The sequence below is a fragment of the Rhinopithecus roxellana genome, chromosome 5 (assembly GCF_007565055.1).
Source record: "Rhinopithecus roxellana isolate Shanxi Qingling chromosome 5, ASM756505v1, whole genome shotgun sequence".
In the NCBI taxonomy this organism is placed as follows: Eukaryota; Metazoa; Chordata; class Mammalia; order Primates; family Cercopithecidae; genus Rhinopithecus; species Rhinopithecus roxellana.
In genome coordinates this window covers 45,825,801-45,848,158 of record NC_044553.1, presented here as the reverse complement: position 1 = coordinate 45,848,158, position 22,358 = coordinate 45,825,801, and the positions used below count along the sequence as shown (strand labels likewise).

Sequence of the window (22,358 nt, the reverse complement as noted above, 5' to 3'; positions counted from 1 at the left end):
TAAAAATCACTAAGTATATTACGGTATCAACTATGTTACAATGCATCGCCAATGTTGATTGTTGAAGTTGGGTGATGGGCATGTTGGGTTTCATTATATTCTTCTCTACTTTTATGTGTATTTGAATATTTCCATAATAAAAATTTTAAATAAAAAATGCATTGCAAAAGAGTCTAGAAATACACTACATAGTTAACAGTGGTTATCTTAAGGGTGGGAGGATAGAAGGAGGGTTGAGTAGAACTTCAGATACCTTCTACCTCAAACGTTTTATAATGGGAAAACCACTGATACGCGCGCGCACACACACACACACACACACACACACACACACTCTGCAGAGCCACCAGTACAAAGAGTTTCATATGTAGAAGGGAGTAGAAAAAAATTATTTGATTTCCTAGATAAATGTTAGTTCCTAGAGGAATCTACAAAAGAAATGTGCAAGTCGAGTGTTTAATATGTAAGGCTTGGCTGTTCCATATTAAGATTTTTTTTTTGAGATGAAGTCTCATCCTGTTGCCCAAGCTGGAGTGCAGTGGCATGATCTTGGCTCACTGCAACCTCCACCTCCTGAGTTCAACCGATTCTCCTGCCTCAGCCTCCCAAGTAGCTGGGACTATAGGCCTGCGCCATCGTGCCCGGCTAATTTTTGTATTTTTAGTAGAGACAAGGTTTCACTATGTTGGCTGGTCTTGAACTCCTGACCTTGTGATCCCCCCACCTCGGCCTCCCAAAGTGCTGGGATTACAGGCTTGAGCCACTGCGCTTGGCCCCATATTAAGATCTTAAGGCTTGTTTTATAAAAAGGATTCTTGGCCTTGTTACATAATCAAACAAAGGTGAAACTCCACGGCATCGCCACATGCCTCTGCACAGTCTCAGCGGCAGCAGGGAGGGCACAGCTAGTGGTCTGCCTGAATAATTTGCACTTTTATCTGGTTACCAAGCTCCATAACATGAAAAGACAGTGTCTTAAAGTACAGTACCTAATTACAGCTCTCACATGGGGTCCAAGGGAGTTAATATGTAAAGGACGTTTTCTATTGCTGACTACGATGGTAGGCTGCATTCATGGACACATAGAATCTCTAAAGAGGGAAATGATGGTCCATTAGCCGTGTGACCTTGTAAAGCTAAGCTCTAGGTACCTCATCTGTGAAACAAGGATAATAGTATTAGGTACCTCAGGGCACTGTGATGTGGACTAAAGGAGAATGTATGTAAGGCACCTTGCATATGGTGAACACTCACCATATGTCAACTATTCTTGTTTTCATGTGAAAAACTGCTTACTGAACTGGAACATTTAGCTTGCGAGCAGGTGTCCCCTGATTTTATGTATCTTCTCCTCAAACAGACGTGGTTAGGGATCCTTGGTCTGTGGTTAATCTCACTACCCTTGCCAAAGTTTAGGAATGGTCATGTCACCTAATTTTGGCTAGTAAGATAAGAGGGGCTGTCTCCTGCATGATGTCTACTGTTCATTCTCTGGATGTTACCATGTCTGAGTGTGCTGCCTGCAGTTGCAGTGGGCAACTTGCTAACAGCCTGAGGATGAAGCCAACATCAAGGATGGTGGAGCAGAGAGAAGGAAAAACACTGCATCTTCATGATATTACCCAGGCGGCCCAGCCAGCTCTTCCTGAGGCCCACTCTACCTTGGAACTTCCTTTTGTGTGAGATTTAAAAACAAAACCAAACGAAACCAAACAAAGAACCCTCATTATTTAAGCCAGTTTGAGATAGCTTCCAAAGACATCATGATTGATTGAACCTGCACCAGACAGGATTTGAGGTAGGGGTGGTAGCACTTATTCAGTGATATTTATTGAGCACTTCAGAATGCAAAAATAGAGACATCAAGAAGTTCCGAGACATGAGGAACTGGGGGTTCTCGAATGATAGCAGCTTGAACTTTTTTTCTACTTGCAGTTTAACCCATCTGCCTCTCCTGAGAAAAGCAGCTGCTGGGGCTTGCAGAGAGCAGATAAGGCCTGGGATGTGAATGAGGCTTCTGGCCACAGCAGAAGCCTGTCAGAGAGCTGGGGCAAGACTGTCTTCCTGCCCGGGAACCATATCAGAGAGCCCTTGGGAGGGGATCCAGGGGAAGCTCCTCGTGAGTGTATGGGCCTCCCTGCTTCTTGAGGAGCTGGCCAGATGGGTTGAGTTGCCTTCACTGCTATGAAGGTGTCTGAGAGAGGTGAGGAGACTAGAAAGGGGGCAGAGAGGCTTCCTCCAAGTCCCTTACCAGAGGACTGGCAATCCATATGCTGCTAAGCTTGAGCCTGGGAGGCTGATACTGCTGTTCCTTCTATCTGGCTGCGAATGCTGTCTCTTAAGGTACCTCAGTATCTGCAACAGAGCCCCAGTGAACAAACAAAGGAAAAGAAGATTCCTAATGGAGTCCAGTAGTGAGGAGAATTAACAAGTAGAACCCTCAGTACAGAAATAGCTGCTGGCATAGATAACTTGAACCAAAGAATAAGAAAGGGAGATATAAGTGCAACACAATAAAACTGATTTTCTGGAACCAAAAATGTTCCAGATTTTGAACCAGAGCTTTCAAGAGATAAATTGAAGGAGAAAGTGGTCACTGTTGATGTCTGAATTAGTGTCAGAGAAAGATAAATCTGAAAGTATAGAGCAAGATTACAAAGTAAAAATCCAGAACGGAGGTGAAGGATGTAACAGAAGAGAGATGTGACTGAAAATATCTAAAAGGTTTCTGAGATGAAGAGAGAGACTTGCCTCTCAGATTTCCAGGAGCTGGGCGTGGTCATGCCTGCAATCCCAGCATTCAGGGAGACAAAAATGGGAGAATAACTTGAGGCCAGGAGTTTGAGACCAGCCTGGGTAACAAAGTGAGATCCTGTCTCTGAAAAAAACAAAAACAACAACATAAAAGAGTTCCAGGAAGGAATGCTCATCAGAAGACATGCTTCTAGGCATATTATATCTCTGAGCTACAAGAATAGAGAAAAATCTTGAAAGTTTCTACAGGGAAGAACAAGTTACTCCTAAAGAAGGAGTCATCCTGGCAATAGACTGCTTACTTACAACACTGGAAGCAACAGTATGGAAAATGGCCAACCACTGAGGGAAAAGGACTATGTGGAAATTAACCTAGGCAGACCTGCAGTTTGGCTTTCCAGTACCTTTAGTTCACTCTTAAAAATGTGTCCAAGAATATGTTACCAGTTCCTTTTACTTGGTGATAAACTGTCAAAGTCTCCAGTAGAGTTGGGAAGGTTCAGAAGAATATAAAATCTTAGAATAATAGTAAAGGGGATCATCACCCAAATCAAAATGTATTACCAGCTCCTGGATACTAAAGGCCAGAGAAGCTCATCCCTCTGAATGTTACTGGGTCCTCCACTCTGTAAAAGTCTATTCTTTCCCTGAGTTGATCACATCACCATCTGCCTTGACGACTCTTCTAAAAACAGTCTGGTGCTAAAAATAATAAGTGAATCTCAGCAAATCTGGGCATCGGAGGTGGGTGGGAAGGAGGGAAATGTTCCAAAGTTCTCATCTGGGTAGTAGCTGTGCAACTGGTAGGGGAAGTGAAAGTATTCTGAAGTTTGGAATGGGTAGTGGAAGCAGTGGACAAACAGTATTTGGTGGGAGAAGTATGTGTCTGGTTTTATATAAGGGTAAAGAAATATGTATCTGATTATAAGCAACAGGAAAGGGAAAGTAGCTGGAAGTAGAATGAAAATCTACAAGAGAAGTCATATCAACAAGATGGAAAGGGGAACTATCAATTTGATCAATCTGCAAAAATAAGACTACGTAAAGGGAGAAAATAATTAGTAAAGTAAGGCAATAAATAAATAAGATAGTAAGGGTCCATTTCACTAAATGTAAATGGAATAGATTTTCTTATTGGAAGTCAGAGACACTTAGGTTGAGTTAAAAATATCAATAAGCCAGCTATACTCTATCTAGAAGAAAAAATCTAAAATTTTTAAGGAAACAAAGTATAAAGAAAAGTTGAAAATAAAGAGATGAACAAAGATATCAAGAAAATATAGTGAAAAAGAAAATAGGATTAGCAAAATTAATTGTCAGACAAGGAGGAATTAAAGATTAGAGGTGCTAAAGGAGGAATGTTATCTAACAATATAAGGCACATTTTGTGAAGCAGAATTAACATTAGTAAACTTATGTGTACCAAACAATGTAAATACAAACATAATTAGATCAAAATGGAGATTTTAAAACACTTTTAAGAATCATATCTAATATATGAAAAATAAGGCTATATTAGCATAATACAATCAACATACTTAGCTTAATAGATATATAATCTTGAAGTTCTCAAGTAAAACATAGAATATTTTCACATATCCAACAGAATGTTATAAAAATTGACTATGTACTTGATCACAAAGAAAGGCTTAGCAAATATAGAAATGAGAGATTTTTGTAGCAACATTCAATGAAACTAGAAATAAATAATTTAAAAGTGATCAGAATAGCCTATTTATAAATTGAAGAATACTTCTAGGTAATCTTTGGAGCAAAGAGCAATATAAAGCTAATACTAAAAAACTACAGTGAAAAGAATGCTTTATATTAATATCTGTATATTACAGCCTTACATGTTAGTATCATTAAAGAATGACTAAAAATAAAAGTACTAGTTGCTTTTCTATGGAACAAGTTCTATGGAAAGAACAAAATAAAGCAAAAGAAAATATGAAGAAGGAATTAATATAAACAGAACTGGGACTACGGAGAGACAAGCGAGATGCCTAGGGCACAAAATTTAAGAAAACAAGGTTGTGCAAGTGCCAGCCCTGGCACCCAGGCACGCCACTCCTTAGGAAGCACTCGATTTCACAGACACGTTAAGGGAGCGGCTGGCACTTGTACAGTATCGCTTCCTTGAATTATGTGACCTATGTGCCTTGCTTCTCTCACCCTAGTTCTGGCTGACTGGAAAAGTAAAAGCTTCTCTCCTGGGAAGAAAAAAGCATTTTCTTCTTTTTCTTCTTCTCCCTCCTCTTCCTCCTCCTACTTTTTCTTTCTTCCCCTTCCTTCCTTCCTTCCCCTTCTTTCTTCTTTCTTCATTCCTTCCTCCTTCCTCTTTCTCTTTTCTTCCTCCTCCTCTTCTTTTTTTTTTAAATTAACAAAACACATAAAAACCTAGATGTAATTTATACTTATTATTGTGATCTTTGAATTTTACTACTTTTATCACAGCCTAGAAGATAGTGGAGTCAAAAGAGGTCTTACAAAAATAACTTACTGTTACCCACTAAATGTTTTTTAGAAACTCATTTTTTAAAAAGTGCATTAGACCTCTTACCTTGTTTCATATTCCTAAATCAATTGGCCGATTTTATGGGCCCACACATGTCGTTGTATGTCATTACTGAAAAACATAAATAGTAATAAGACTATCTGTACATCTTATTTCATTTAGAATGTCAGGGTAGGCCGGGTGCGGTGGCTCATGCCTGTAATCCCAGTACTTTGGGAGGCTGAAGTGGAAGAATCACTTGAGATCAGGAGTTTGAGACCAGCCTGGGCAACATGGCAAAACTCGGTCTCTACTGAAAATACAAAAATTAGGCCAGGTGTAGTGGCTCACGCCTGTAATCCTAGCACTTTGGGTAGCCGAGGCGGTTGGATCACTTAAGGTTGGGAGTTTGAGACCAGCCTGACCAACATGGAGAAACCCCATCTCTACTAAAAATACAAAATTAGCCGAGTGTGGTGGCGCATACCTATAATCCCAGCTACTTGGGAGGCTGAGGCAGGAGAATCTCTTGAACCCAGGAGGCAGAGGTTGCAGTGAGCTGAGATCGCTCCATTGCACTCCAGCCTGGTCAACAAGACCGAAACTCCATCTCAAAAAAAAAAAAAAAAAAAAAAAAAAATATACAAAAATTAGCCAGGTGTGGTGATGTGCACCTATAGTCCCAGCTACTGGGGAGGCTGAGGCAAGATAACTGCTTGAACCTAGGAGGCAGAAGTTGCAGTGTGCCAAGATTGTGCCATTGCAATCCAGCCTGGGTGACAGAGCTAGACTCCAAGAAAAAAGAAACATAAACAGAATGTCAGGGTATAAGGTAGAAAACAGAAAAATGGATACCATTTAAGTATGCTCTTAAGGAGAATATTGCTGAAATTAGGAGGATTATTATCATTCTCCAACATAGTTTCTCTCGACAGTTAACGCTGAACTATTTAGCTTTTGAGTTTTTTTCCTTTTGTGGATTATATCGAGATTTAATGTTGGATAGAGCACTACATAGCATTTCTGTAGTTTATCTTGTTTTCTGTGATAAATGTGTCCATTGCTTCAACTACACTAGGAAGAATTATTAGAATTTCAGAGTTTACTTTTGGATTTTTGTCTGTGCTTTAAGGTTATGTCTTCATTTAATCATTATTGTGCTCTTATATAACTTTGTGCCTCTCTTGCTTGAAGATATTTCACAAAAATAATTTTAATAAATGTTATATGCAAAAAGCAAGTAAAAGCTGAAAATCTAAGAATATTACATGCAAAAGCACAAGGACCAGATGGTTTCACAGCTGAGTTTTAAAAAGATTTTTTAAAAAAAGATCATCACAATATTATCTAAACTATTCAAGGCCATAGATAAAAGCTGTAGAATATCAAAAGCATGAAATGATAGACCCCCTAAAAAAGGTGTGGATCAATTTCATTTATGAGGCCGGGCGAGGTGGCTCATGCCTGTAATCAGCACTCTGGGAAGCGGAGGTGGGCGGATCACTTGAGGCCAGGAGTTTGAGACCAGCATGGCCAACATGGCAAAACCCCATCTCTACTAAAAATACAAAAATTAGCTGCGCGTTGTGACCGGTGCCTGTAATGCCAGCTACTCGGGAGGTTGAGGCAAGAGAATCGCTTGAACCCAGGAGGCAGAGGTTGCAGTGAGCTAAGATTGTGCCACCGTACTCCAGCCTGGGTGACAGAGCAGGACTCTCGAAAAACAAAAACAAAAACAAAAATTTCACTTACGAAAATAAACGCAAAATTCTAAATAAAATCAAGGAAAGTCCAGCAAAGTTATGAAAAAAAACCAAAAACAACATGGTAAGCAAGGAAGGTTTACTCCATGAATGCAAATGTGGGCTGGGCGCGGTGGCTCACGCCTGTAATCCCAGCACTTTGGGAGGCCAAGGTGGGCAGATCACGAGGTCAAGAGATCGAGACTATCCTGGCCAACATGGTGAAACCCCTGTCTCTACTAAAAATACAAAAATTAGCCAGGTATGGTGGTGGGCAACTGTACTCCTAGCTGCTCAGGAGGCTGAGGCAGTAGAATCGCTTGAACCTGGGAGGTGGAGGTTTCAGTGAACAGAGATTGTGCCACTGCACTCCAGCCTGGATGACACAGCAAGACTCTGTCTCAAAAAAAAAAAAAAAAAAAAAGAAGAAGAATGCAAATGTGACTCAATATTAGGAAGTCTATCAACATAATGTAATCTCTGAATAAAGAGGGAAGAGGCCAGGCATGGTGGCTCATGGCTGTAATTCCAGCACTTTGGGAGGCCGACACAGGTGGATCACTTGAGGTCAACTTGGGTTGCCAGTAAGGTGAAAAAAAATGAAATAAACAATATAAACTGTGGTTGTTGGTGATGAAGTGGTTGTACAAGGTAAAATTCTAGTATAAAAAAGAACAAATAGAATTAATATCATTAACTTGATAAGGTGGACAAATATAGAATAAACAACCAAAAGCTGATCTTTATACTAGTAATAAGCCCCATGGGATAGAAATGGAATGGAATGAAGGGTTCCATCACACTCTTGACAAAAAGCTAAAATACTTAGGGGGAAGAAAATATGAACTTTTAGTGAAGGATATGAAACAAGATCCAAACAAATGAAAAACATACAATGTCTCTCTGGATGAGAAGATCTCACATAGTAAAAATGTTGGCTCTCTTTGTAGTAATTTCTGTATTTCACGTGCCTCCCAATTAGTATATTTACAGAGATTTTAGGGAAATTACTGTAAAGTCCATATGAAAGACTAGATGCTTGAAATCAATTAAGTGTGATTAGAACAGAAATAAAGAGAAACAGAAATAAAGAGATCAATGTGGCAAAATAGAGAATTAAGAAATAGTTCACATGTACTTTAAATTTATGATACAAGTGGGATCTCAATTCAGCATGAAAAAGTTTAATAAATTAAGTTGGCTCCACTTGTATGCACATAGAAGAAAATTAAGTTGTCATTCTATCTCACACTATATACAAAAATAAATTTCAGATGGATTAAGGCTTTTAAGGGACAAAACCAAAAATCTCAGAAGAAAATATTTATTTTCAACAATTTGCATTTCAATGGTGACTTTAAGTTAGAAATTCCATACAATAGAAATGTTAGATTTTTTTTTTGACCTCAAAGAAATTACTGTACAGCAGGCCGGGCGCGGTGGCTCAAGCCTGTAATCCCAGCACTGTGGGAGGCCGAGGCGGGCGGATCACAAGGTCAGGAGATCGAGACCATCCTGGCTAACGCGGTGAAACCCCGTCTCTACTAAAAAGTACAAAAAAAAACTAGCTGGGTGAGGTGGCGGGCGCCTGTAGTCCCAACTACTCGGGAGGCTGAGGCAGGAGAATGGCGTGAACCCGGGAGGCAGGAGATTGCAGTGAGCTGAGATCCTGCCACTGCACTCCAGCTTGGGCAACAGAGCAAGACTCCGTCTCAAAAAAAAAAAAGAAATTACTGTACAGCAAAGAATACTATAACTAAAATCAAGGCTGGGTGTGGTGGCTCATGCCTGTAATCCCAGCACTTTGGGTGGCCTAGGTGGGCAGATCACTTAAGGACAGGAATTTGAGACCAGCCTGAGCAACATGGTGAAACCCCGTCTCTACCAAAAATACAAAAATTTACCATAAGTGGTGGCGCATGCCTGTAATCCCAGCTACTCGGAAGGCTGAGGCAGGAGAATCACCCTGAACCCGGGAGGTAGGTTTCAGTGAGCTGAGATCATGCCACTGCACTCCAGCCTGGGAAATAATAAAATAAAATAAAATAAAATAAAATAAAATAAAATAAAATAAAATAACCCATAGCTAAAATCAATAGAGGAATTAACTTAGAAAGTTATTTGCAAAGAAGCTGAAAGACAAAAGGTTACTGTATGTCATAAAATATGTAGTTCTTACAAACAGGCAAGAAACAGAAGCATTCTAAAAGAAAGTGGGATTTGAACAATTAATTCACAGTAAAGCAAATTCAACAAACCTATGGAAAGATTCTCAAACTCAGCAGTAGGCAGGGAAATGTAAAGTCACAAGGAAGTCACCACTTGCACCCATCAGACTAGCAAAAGCTAAAATGAACAATAAATATTTCTGCCTTGGAAAGAGGAAGGCAGTGGGGAATAGGTGTTCATACACTGCTGGTAGAACCTCAAATTGTGATAATGTTTTAGAAAAGCAATATGGCAATATCCATTCAATTTAAAAATATATATCGTTTGGCTTAAAAACTTCTACTACTATCCCAGCCCTTTGGGAGGCCGAGGCAGGCGGATCACCTGAGGTCAGGAGTTCGAGACCAGCCTGACTAACATGGTGAAACCCCGTCTCTACTAAAAATACAAAAAAAAATTAGCCAGGTGCAGTGGTGGCGCCTGTAGTCCCAGCTATTTGGGAGGCTAAGGCAGGAGAATTGCTTGAACCCAGGAGGTGGAGGTTGCAGTGAGCCGAGATCATGCCACTGCACTGCAGCCTGGACAACAAGAGCAAGACTCTGTCTCAGAAAAAAAGAAAAATTTTATACTACTAGAAATATTTCCCACAAATGGGTATATAAGAATGCATGTATAAGGATGTTAAATGAAGCATTTTCCAAAAAGGCAAAAGCTGGAGAAAAGTGAAGGCACGTCAGTATGAGACTGACAATAAATTAAGATTATCTGTACAATGGGGAATATTATGCAACCATCAAAAATAGTGAGGCTGGGCACTGTGGCTCACACCTGTAACCCAAGCATTTTGTTTGAGGCCAGGAGTTTGAGGTTGCAGGGAGCTGTGATAGGGCCACTGAACTCCAGTCTGGACAACAGAGTGGAGTTCTAAAAAATTAAGAAAAAATTAAAAAATAATAAGATCCGTATCAATTGACCCAGAAATATTTCAGGTCATATTGTTGAGTAAGGAAATCAATTTGCTAAAAAGAATGTTTGTGAAACACTAACAAATCCCTTCTCTTTGGGAATGTGTGTATATGTTAGTATATATAACTGTAGAAATATTCCAGAGTTACACTCCTAGTTATGAACATGGGTCGGGGAGAGGGCATTGACCCAAGCAAAAAGAGTAGGAAAAGATTGCACTAACCCCTCCAGCATGTGTAATTCTATTTATCTAAAAACATTGTGTTATAGCACACAGAATTAGAAAAAAGATCCGTATCTTTTGACATGTAGGGTTACTAATAAGTCACTAAGAAAAAAAAAAAAGCAAAACCAGAAACAAAACCAAGTTGAGCAAGTTGCAGAGTATGTGTATGTGTATATATCTATATATATCTATATATACACATACACATACATACATACTATGGTTCCATTTTGGTGAAAACAACAAGCAAACAAAAGCCTTGAGTGTGGATAAATGCTTGCATGTGTTTGAAAGAATAACGTTGTCAGGCTGTTACCAATCTTCACTTTGGGTCGCTGGGGTGGGGAAGAAGGTGGATGCAGGGAGATGAATGACCAGTTTTCTCTTTATATACCTTTGCATTGTGGCACATGCTGCTTTTATACTCTTGTAAAATATCTTTAAAATGAGAAACATAAAATAACCACATAGCAAAACCTAAAAATACATTACAGCTTTTGCCGTCAAGGGGCTCACAGTCTCCTGCAGACCGTCTTCAGATAGCTGACGTGTTTGATTTGCTCTCTGTGGCTTCCAGGGAAGAAAGCGAGGGGAGAAGTTACGGCAAGGTAGGGGAAGCTCCTTCCCTGGTGGTGCTGAACCACACCTGCGATATTCTCTTGAGAGGAAGGTGTTGGCCTCCATCAGTGTTGCCCCAGTTTTCTGAAGAGATGAATTAGCCTGGGTACTTGTTGAAAAGAACAGTCTTTAGGATCTGTCCTTGACTTGCTGAATTCAAATTTCCAGGGGAGGTGTCTGGGAAGCTTTATTTTTTAGTGCCCAGGTGATTCATATCATCAGGGAAACTTGAGAAACACAGGTCTACATTTACGCTGCTCAGCGTGGCCTGGGGACCAGCTGCAAGGGCATCGCCTGAGAGTTTGTTAGGAATGCCTGCTCTCAGACTCTGCCCCAGACCTACAGTGTCAGAAATGCCAATGAACAAGGTGCCTGTGCACAGAATGGGTTGAGAGGTATGTTGTAGATGACCCTTATGGTTATTCTCTAATTCTATCTTATTTGGCAGGAAGATAGCTCCAAGACCGTAGAAAATTCTTTTTGTGATACACCTGTTTCAAAAGTAAAAATGTAATCAAGGAATACAAAGGGATTTTGATGAACTGAGTGAGGCAGAAACTGAGTTAACATAAGTGGAGGCCAGCAGGGCCAAGAGATGAGGGAGGGAGGGAATCAACCCCTACGCCAACCTGGCTTTGTTTCTAAGCCGAATGAGGAAGCAGAGAACGCTGTCTTGGACAGGTATGGTAGTTGAAGCTTCTGATTTAATCAAGAGACAAAAAATACAGATAAGAAGAGATAACTGTCACTTATTAACTCAGCAAGCATTTACGGGATGCCAACTCTCTACCAGGTGATGGGCTGAGCACTGGAAATAATGCAGTGAACAAGAGCCTCTCCCTGACTTCACCAAGCTTCAAGGCCAGTAGGGGAGAAAGGCAGTAAAGAAGCCATTTCACAGATCAGGCCTAGGGCTAGGGTAAAGCTAGTGAAGCACTTGCCTTGGGTGCAAAAATGTAAGGGGACTCCAAAAACTCAGTTATCAAGATAATTTTTAATGCAAAAATTTTTTAAATGGAAATGAATGCAAAAATCTATGATACATAAAACATAAAAATTTTGCTGTCATGGTGGTTTACATCTGTAATCCCGGTGACTTGGGAAGCTGAGGCAGGAAGATTGCTTGTGTCCAGGAGGTCGAGGCTGCAGTGAGCTCTGATTGGGCCACTGCACTGCAGCCTGGGTGACAGAGCAAGATCAGGATGGGCGCAGTGGCTCACTCCTGTAATCCTAGCACTTTGGGAAGCTAAGGAGGGTGGATTGCTTAAACCCAGGAGTTCAAGAGTAGCTTGGGCAACCCTTGTCTTTACAGAAAATACAAAAATTTTCTGGGTGTGGTGGCATGCACCTGTAGTCCTAGCTACTTAGGAGGCTAAGGTGGGAGGATCCCTTGAGCTCAGGAGGTTGAGGCTGCAGTGAGCTGTGATCATGTTACTGCACTCCAGTCTGGGTAGCAGAGTGAGACCCTATCTCAAAAATAAATATATAAATAAAGACAGGTTCACTATTACTGATTTTCCTTTTGCCTCAGGTTCCAATATAGCTCTGCATGGCATGGCCACAAATCATTTCACAAGGAGAATAAAAAAACATTGACTATGGATGGCAGGGGGAGCTGCTTGAAGCTTGCGTAAGATGAGATAATTGTTAAATGATCCCGGAAGCAGTAACACCTAACTTGGAGCTGCAAGTGTGCAACGCAGGAGAGGTTGGTGTGTAAGCAACAGAATGGGCCAAGGAGAGAGCTTTGTGCTTTTGAAGGAACCGAGGTGGCCAGTGTTGTCTAGACCTGTGGTTCTCAAACTTAGTGCCTATTAGAATCACCTGGGAAGCATTCAACAGTCTCAGTCTCTGGGCCCTGCCCCAGTCCAATTAAGTCAAAAATCTCTAGGTGTGGGGCTGAGGCACAGCTAGTTTTTAAAGCTCCTCAGGCGTTTCTAAAGTGCACACTAAGCCTGGGCAACATAGTGAGACCCCTGTCTCTACAATACATTTAGAAATTAGACAGATGTGGCAGTGTGCACCTGTAGTCCCAGCTACTCGAGAGGATGAGGTGAGAGAGTTGTTTGAGCCACAGGAGGTCAAGGCTGCAATGACTGTGATTGCACCACTGCTTTCCAGCCTGGGTGACAGAGTGAGACTTTGTCTCCAATAAATATATAAATAAATAAAAATAAAAAATAAAGTGCAGGCTTGGTGGAGTCTCTGTGGGTGGAGCTGGACAATGGCCTAGTGAGTGACAGAGAGAGAATAATGGGAGGCAAGACTGGGGAGAAAACTAGGGGCTTCATTGGGGGCCTTGAAGGCCAGGGTAATTATTTTGGACTTTTTCCAAAAAATGTGGGAGGTCATTGGGAAGGTTTTATGCAGGAAAATGATATAACTTTTTTTTTTTTTTTTTTAAGGTCACTCTGGTTGCTGTGAGGGAAGGGATTGAGAGGGAGGAGGGGGTCTGGGGGATGAGCTGGAAAGTTGTTGCAAACGTCTGGGTAAGCGACAGTTCAGCTTGAGCTGGGTTGATGGCAGTCGAGTTGGGGAGACATAGACACGCTTAAGAAATAAGAGTAGAATTTCTGGGATATGGTGATTGTTGGATTGTGAGGGGCCAAAGGGAAGGACATATAATGGATAACTGCCCAGAGTCCAGCACCAGCAACTGGGTGAGGTAATGACATTCAAGGAGATAGACAACAGAGAGAATGGGGATGAGCAGGTTCCAGGGGCAAGAAACATCATGCATTCATTTTCGGATGCAGAGAGAGATGACACAGGGGAACTGTTGAATGGACAATTGCATAATATATGGAAATATGGGTCTGGAGAGAAGGCCCAGGCTGGAGTTCTACAGTGAGAACCGTTGGCCTATGTGGTTGGTCATAAATAAAGCCATAAGAGTGGGTGAGATTGCCTATAAAGAGAGAACCATGCCAGCAGAGAAGGAGGCCTGGGATCCCCTGGAATGGCTGAGTGGAGGACAGGGAGCAGCGTGGAGGCTGGGAGGAGGCTGGGAGGTTCGAGGGGAATCAGCAGGGCACAAATAACTAAGGTCCAAGTGGATGGTGGAGAGCATCGCTTATGTGACTGCCGGGCACTCAGAAGAGAGGAAGATCTCCATGGCCTGGCCAGGCTAGGAGGCAACTGGTGAAAATAACTGGGCCTGAGTAGATAAATAGGACTAAGTTAGGCAGAGCAATTGCAGAGGAGAAAAGAAAAGGAGGAAGGGATAAGAGAAGGGAAGGCATGAGATGTGTTGGGAGCCATTAATTATGTGCAGATCATTGGGATTCAAGTAGAAGTATGTATTATAAGAAAAGTTCAGCCAGTAAATGGTCCCTTTTGGGATTGATTTTCTTCAATCTTCGTCTTGCTTTTCTATTTCCCATCCCTCTGACTTTCCTCTAGTCCAGCCTCTGTGGGAGTGCAAGCCCAGCACTGGGCAGCTATACCCCTTGCTCTGCCACTCCACAGATATGCACTGCAATCCAAGCTTTTGCAGTATTTGCTGCCGACATGACTCAAGGTGAACACTGAGGACAGGGAGCTTTGCCATGCAGCGGAGTGCGTTCATTTTAATGTTGAATGGAGTGCTTGTTTCCTTCTCTCTGACTTGCTCACCTCGAAGAGCCCAGCTGCAGTGTAATCGACATTCCATTTCTTTCCCAGTGCTCTCTTACAAGCAGAAGCACAAATTAGCTTTTGCCTAAAAGGCAAGATGCTAGTGTTATCTTTTCTGAGTGGGCTCATAAATGCAGATTCTATGGAGAGAGGTGTGTATAATCAGTTCACGAGCCAGCATTTTGCATGTGCAACGAACAGATGTGGCTGCATTATTCAGTTTCCCAATTTGACTTCCCTACTCGAATATACTTAAGAAAATGTGATGTCGATGAACACATCCCTCCAAGTGAAAATAATCCACCGACAACAGAATTGGCAACCAGATTTGGACACGCCAAGAGGAGTTTCAAATGTTCCAGTTACCCACTTGTCACGTTGGATGCTTGTTGAATTCTCTGCCCAAAATGTTACCATGTATTGTGGCACTTCAAGTTTTCTTACTAAAGATGAAATAATTTCTAATTATATTGCTTGTGAAACTGTATTACTTTTGAAACATATCACACTAGAGTAGAAACATGTTTGTTTAACTCTGCCCTTTATTTTCCCTTTTTTTATTTTCACATTGTGAAAGGTGGCATTCATACTAAAAAGTGCATGAAATGTAGATGTACATAGAACAGTTAAATCAGTGAACGTGTGAGTACCCACCACCTGGAGTAAGAAGTAGACTGTTGCTGGCACCTGGAACTCCAGAGTGCCCTTCCTCTTTCCTGGGATTATCACAGCCTTGCTTTTGTGATAATGATTTCATTGTTTTGTTTCCTTTTGGTTTTTTTTTTTTGTTTTTTTTTTTTTTTTTTTGTGACGGAGTCTCACTCTATTGCCCAGGCTGGAGTGCAGTGTCGTGATCTCAGATCATTGCAACCTCCGCCTCCCGGGTTCAAGGGATTCTCATGCCTCAGCTTCCCAAGTAACTGGGATTACAGGTGTGCACCACCACGCCCAGCTAATTTTTGTATTTTTAGTAGAGACAGCATTTCACCATGTTGGCCAGGCTGGTCTCGAACTCCTGACCTCAAGTGATCTGCCTGCCTCAGCCTCCCAAAGTGCTGGGATTACAGGTGTTATCCATCCCTAGCAATAGAGGTGGGTTTTGTTTGTATCATACTATACCATTTTTTGTGTCTTTGTGCAAGTTCAAAATGCATGAGTGCTTCCTTAAGTGTTGCTCCCTAGATGCCTCGCTGCCTCACGCTGGCCCCCGCCCTGTTCTTTTGTGTGTGTAGCTTTGGCTCATTTTTCTTACGGCTGTACAACAGTCCATTAGCAAGACTATACCCCAGTTCATTTCTGCATTGTACTGGCAGACATTTGGGCTGTTTCTGGTTGTGATGATTTCAAGGCTCACATACATGTCTCCTGGAATACATGTGCATGGACTCTGTTGCATATGTAGCAAAGAGTGTTTCCCTGTTGTTTTTCAAAAGTGATATTTTAAATTCCTTTTGGATCGTTAATGATAAAACCTGACAATCCAACGCAAGCATTTTATTGTAAACCTTAGTATTTTAGATATAATGGGAAATGTTGTTCATTTTAGTATCTATCAATTTTAGACACACACTCACACACGTTCCCTAAAAGTGGGGTCAAATACTTTTGCAAGTAAGATTAGTATTCAGGACAGAATGCTTCATTTGGAAACATTGACCAGCTGTTCTTCCTATCCCACCACCCCATACGTTTTAGATTTCTGGGTCTTTCAAAGGGAAATAAAAGTGAATCATGCAAGATAATTTTAAATTGATTAGTCAGAGGTAGACATCTTTCCAGGATTTTTGTTTTCATGAGCCCCAGTTTACCCTGCTTTGGTGAAGAGAATATGAATTATGGGCTGTATATAGCTGAGCCTAAGTGCATGTTAGGTTAGGTTGTTTAATGTGCATAACATGTTCCTCCTCTCTGAATTATGTAAAACACATATCTAACTGATTACCATATTTAGTATCCATTGTCACCATGTGCTTTGTGATGGAATTTGCTGGTCAAACATTATTATTTCGCTTATTGGACAGTTTGAAATTTGACATCTAACTCTCTCAGTCATTTCCGGCTTCTATAGCAAATTACCATAGACTGGATGGCTTAAACAAGAAACCTTTATTTCTCACAGTTCTGGAAGCTGAGAAGTCCAAGCTAAAGGTGGCAGCAGATCTGGTAGTCCACTTCCAGGTGAGAGTCTGCTGCCTGGTTTGCAAAATTGCCTTCTCATATCTGCATATGGCAGAGAGTTCTGATCCTTTATCCCCTGTAAGGGCACTAATCCACTTATGAGGGCTCCACCCTCATGACCTAATCACCTCCCAAAGGCCCCACCTCCAAACACCATCACATTGGGGATTAGATTTCAGCATACGAATTTTGGGGTGACGGAAACACTCAGTCCATAGCAAACTCTTTGAGACATTCTGGGTTTTTTAAATTAGCTTTTGTTGCAAGCATTAGTAAGATACAATAATTATATTTATTTAATTTGTAATTTCATAATTAAAATGACCAACTGTCCAGCTTTCATTGTTATCACTAGTAGTTTTAGTAGAATTCTTTTTTTTTTTTTTTTTTGAGACAGAGTCTCGCTCTGTTGCCCAGGCTGGAGTGCAGTGGTACCATGTTGGCTCACTGCAAGCTCTGCCTCCCGGGTTCACGCCATTCTCCTGCCTCAGCCTCCCAAGTAGCTGGGACTACAGGCGCTCGCCAACACGCCCGGCTAATTTTTTTGTATTTTTAGTAGAGAGGAGGTTTCACTGTGACCTCGATCTCCTGATCTGGTGATCCACCTGCCTCGGCCTCCCAAAGTGCTGGGATTACAGGCGTGAACCACCGCACCTGGTGTTTTAGTAGAATTCTACTTGTGTTTGGTTCTGTGAAATCATTATATGATTTGTATAACTATTAGAATAATTTTAATTTTTTCTTCTTTTATGAACTGTATTGTCTTAAAGGGTATGCATTTTGGTATACACAACTAGTGGTGATTAATTAGAATTTTGCTTTATTGAAGCACTAGTTACCTAATAAAAAGTATCTTTCTAGCATGGTTCAAAAACTGGTCAGAATAAACTAGCAAGGACATGTGGGAAACTTGACTTAATTATAAAAGACATTGTAAATTAGAACAACAGATCTAAACCAGCTCTTTCATTTGTACTTATTTGCATATATTAACATTTAACCATAGATAAAATTGGGAACTTTTTGGTTGTACTAATACTGGAAAATAGTTATATCATTTTGAAAAGCTCAGTTTACGAGAGTGAAACATACCCCCCTTAAATGTAAACTTTATTCAAGCTTTATGTGAGATTCTTTATGTAATTTTGGCTTCTAAATAAGGCAACCATTCCAGATAAGGAGTAAGATTCATTTATTGTTTCCATGGGGTCTTCAATAAATCTCATCTGATCTTTCGCTTTGATGTTTTAGACTTTATTTCACATTTCACAAAGATTTTTTCCTGGGTTGGGCGAAGTTGTAGATCATCTGTGTTTTCTGAGCAAAATGTCGTTCTGAATAGAAAACAGAAAGCAAACACAGCATTATGTTTTAGGTGGAGCTTATTGAAGTGTTTCATCCTTTAGCAAATTCCACTCAATTTGTGTAAGGCATGTGATGTCTTTTTAAAAATGAGATTCTTATGTTCGCAAATATTTTTGTAACTTCAGAGAAAAACAAAACCCAAGTCAGTGAAAGCAATCAGAGTAAGACTTCCTGGGGTTCTACACTGGGGTGATTTCGGTTCTGTAAGAAGGAAAGTCCTGGGGCAGCCCTCCTTTGTTCTCCTGTATGACAGCTCACCTAAGATTTGAGGGTGACTATTGCTTCCTTGACCATATTTGCCTTGACTTCAGGGCAAACATTTCTAGTTCCTCAACCCTTCCTCCTAAGGCAGGCTTACCTCCCCAGCCTTCCCCCTGTGGGCAAGCTCACTTGTCAAGGCTGTTCTTAAAGGTCCATGGCATGAGGTCACTGTCATCAGTTTCTGCCTGGCTCAGCCCTGTAAGCCCTGCCCCTTCCTGTTATTGGAGCTGACATTGTCCACCAAAGAGAACACCACCATGTGTTTTGGAAACAACAACTAGACTGCTTCGGCCATTGGCCTGGCCCGAGATAATCATTTTGTGTTACTAATTCCAATTGCATCTGTTAAATATATATCTATAGGCATATCTGTAGAAAAATTCTAGTTTATTATTTCTTTCTTCTTTGAATTGCATCTAAGGTCAAGCCTTTACTAAACTGGACTCTTAAAATTTAAAAATACTATGAGTAGTTTGTGAATGCATTCTCGAAAATTCAAATGGTAAAGGAATAAATGAAGCCAAATAGTAAAGAACCTTTTCGCCATCGGCCTTCACTAACATCACTCCCCTCTCTACATTTATGGTTTGGTTTATGCATTTCCAGACTTGTTCCTATGCATTTACACATATATTGAGTGGTATCATATTGTATATGTTTTCCTGCAGTTTTTCCTTGGTACCAGAAAATGGCACTCAGAAACCTGCTCATATCAGTATGTAGAAGTCTATTTCACTATTTATCATCTGCTGCATGACATTCCATTTTAAGGATGTACCACAGTGCATTTTCCTACTATTAGACATTAAGATTTTCTCAAGAATTTACTGTTTGCTTATTATGTATACTATTTATTTAATAGTACTGCAACAAACATTCTGTACATATGTATTCATATATAGCCTTTGTGCATATTTTGATTATGTGCACAGATAATCCAGAAAGACCATAAGATACCTAGAAATAAAATTCTGGCTCAAAGTAGTATGCATATTTAAAATTGTGATAATGTACACTTCGTGAGACCAAGGACTCTGTCTGTTCACTTTTTTTTTTTTTTTTTTGAGACGGAGTCTTGCTCTGTCACCAGGCTGGAGTGCAGTGGCAAGATCTCAGCTCACCGCAATCTCCGCCTCCCGGGTTCAAGCGATTCCTCTGCCTCAGCCTCCCAAGCAGCTGGGATTATAGGCATGCGCCACCATGCCCTGCTAATTTTTTGTATTTTAGTAGATGGGGTTTCACCATGTTGGCCAAGATGGTCTCGATCTCCTGACCTCGTGATCCATCTGCCTTGGGCTCCCAAAGTGCTGGGATTACAAGCGTGAGCCACCGTGCCCGGCCTGTCTGTTCACTATTATACATCTGGTGTCCACAACAGCGTCTGGCATAAGGTAGGTACTCACTAAACATTAGTTGTTCAATGAAATTCCCCTACAAAATGCCTGTAATTTACACTCTCACTAATAGTGTATGAGAATGCCCTGTTTCTCTACATCTTTACTAACGCTGGATGTTGTCTATTTTTGAATTCCTGCCAAACGAATGAGTAACCAGTGATAACTTCATTGATTTTTATTTTGCATTTATATGAGTACTGTGGAAATTGAATGTCTTCTCATTAGTTTTAGCCAGTTATTATACTTGGTCTTGCTGTGGGGCCAATAGTTTCTTCTTCCTCTTCACCATCTCCACAACCCTACTCCTCCCTGGCTTTGTGCCTTTGGGGCAAGAAAACCACCTTCCACTGAATTTCTTCCACGGAGGCACAGAGCAAGTTACCTAACCTACTTCTTTTCCCCCTTGCACTTAGCAGCGATATTAAGAGTGTAGAGTCTAATCTTTCCATCCCGATTCTGGGATTTGGGTCTGCAAAAGGCACTAAAAAATTGGTAGTTGTTATTAGTGTCATGAAATGTATGTTATGATTCTCATTTATCACTAAACAACTGAGTCTTGAAGAGTGAAGTTATTGTTTGAGGCTACACAGATTGTGAGCAGTGAAGTTAAAATGGGAGTTTAGGACTGGCTGACACTGGAGTCCATCTGATCCTGCCAGCCATATTGCTTTGCCGGCTGCCTGTCTCCCTGGGAACACCTCTTGGCCTCCTCAAAGCGTGCTGCAGCACAGCCCCAAGTGTACCGGTCTGAACTTTCTTCTTACACTTCCTGGGTTGTGTAATGCTGGACTCTCACTATTCAAGTGTGGTCCATGGACCCGCAGCAACAGCATTGCCTGGTCGCTTGTTAGAAATGCAGAACATCAGGCTCACCCCAGACTCACTAAAGCAGAACCTGCATTTTAACAGGATTCCCAGATGCTTTGTATGCTCGTGAAAGTTTGAGAAGCCCTGGGATGGACCACACCGTTAGTAAAATTAATTCATCTTATTTTCCCGGTTAGGTCCTGCAGTTTATTTCTACCAAGAGCCACAACTCAGATTTTTTTTGTGTGTGTGTTCTCCAATAGTACCTGGTACTGTGTATACACAGAGGAGGCACTCAGTATTTACAACCTAAAAAAAATTATTGCTCCCATGACCCCCATGCCCCGACGCTTTTTTAGCAGTAACTCCTATAGCCCTAAGGATGGGTTTGATGCATATATATGTTCATGTCCAGCACTGCAACTCTGCTAGATTAGACTGAGAAAATTCAGATTAATGGAACCAAAACTAATGGAAGAAAGAACTGTTGGAAACAGCACACCCTCAACAAATGGGTAATAAATTGAACAAATCCCAGTCAAATCTGGACTGGGACAATTTTGAGCAATGTCCTCAAGCTGTGTAACTTCTGTGAACCTCAGGTTCCTAACCTGCACAGCCAATGCTACCCATTTCAGGGTCACAGCAAAGATCACATGAGATCAATGCCATGGAGCACCTGGTGCAATGCCCACCATGTGTGGGAGCTCTGGAAGCGCCAGGCCCCTCCCTCTCCTCATTTCTTCTTCCGTACCACATGGGTGTGCCCCAGTGGACAGGGTAGTGTTGTGCTTTAGACAACCTTTCAGGTCAAGCCACATGGGATTGTCAGGGTGAGCAGCCACCAAAACTGAGGAATTACTCTCCAGCTAAGAGCACATAGGCAGGGTCAGAGCTCAGAAGCAGCACTGCTCCAATGGGCCAAACAGTCATGTGAGAAGAGCTCAGTGCAGAAGAGGAACGAGCAGTTTAATCTTCCCAGATTGATCATGTTGGGAGATCTGTTGGCAGACGGCAGAGTATGCTCTTAGTAACTGCCAGGATTTTGCACCCTAGGGAGATAAAATCTCAGAGTGTGGTTGTGTAAGGGACTCGGGGGCAGACATCTGCCACAGGCCTACTCCTGGCAGTGAAACCCAGGAGGTGAGGGAAGAGGGTAGTTCAGAGGTTAGAAGCCTGCTGTTTTCCGCCTCTATGAAGACAAGCCAAAGAAAAACATGGCCTTCGCGACAAGGAAGGTGGGAGAGGAGAGACCGTGTCCTGAATAGAGAAGGGCGGAGAGAGGAGAGGGCCCAGGGACACCTGGAATTCCGCCATGGAGAACCACAGATGACAGAAAAGCACAGTCGCTATGGCAAGGTGTGCTGGTGGCTGCTGCGAGGACTTCAGGGGCGCTGGAGTGTCCTTCCTTTTCTTTTCTTTTTTTTTTTTTTTTTTTTGAGATGGAGTCTCTCTCTGTGCAGTGCCGCAATCTCGGCTCACTGCAACCGCCACCTCCTGGGTTCAACCAATTCCCCTGCCTCAGTCCCCTGAGTAGCTGGGACTACCAGCGTGTGCCACCACGCCCAGCTAATTTTTGTATTTTTGTAGAGACATGTTTCACCATGTTGACCAGGCTGGTCTTGAATTCCTGACCTCAGGCGATCCACCCACCTAGGCCCCCCAAAGTGCTGGGATTACAGGTGTGAGCCACCACGCCCAGCCCTGTCCTTCCTTTTCTTTGCTCCCCAACCCAACTCCTTCATATCCCTGGAGACTTTGGG

The 22,358-nt window shown here is 41.7% G+C and overlaps 1 protein-coding gene across 4 annotated transcripts in view; it reads right to left on the bottom strand.

Moving 5' to 3' along the window:
* Positions 1 to 17,940: 17,940 nt before the first annotated feature.
* LIPC (lipase C, hepatic type) overlaps positions 17,941 to 22,358 on the bottom strand; it is a 160,783-nt gene continuing 156,365 nt past the window's right edge. For 3 of the 4 annotated variants that reach the window (XM_030931328.1, XM_010374257.2, XM_030931327.1), the window contains one exon: positions 17,941 to 18,099. In XM_030931328.1, coding sequence (XP_030787188.1) covers positions 17,988 to 18,099 — 112 coding nt within the window. In that variant the 3' untranslated portion in view covers positions 17,941 to 17,987. Of the gene's footprint in view, positions 18,100 to 20,290; positions 21,597 to 22,358 lie in introns of those variants that run through there. The other variant, XM_010374258.2, reaches the window with a different exon arrangement.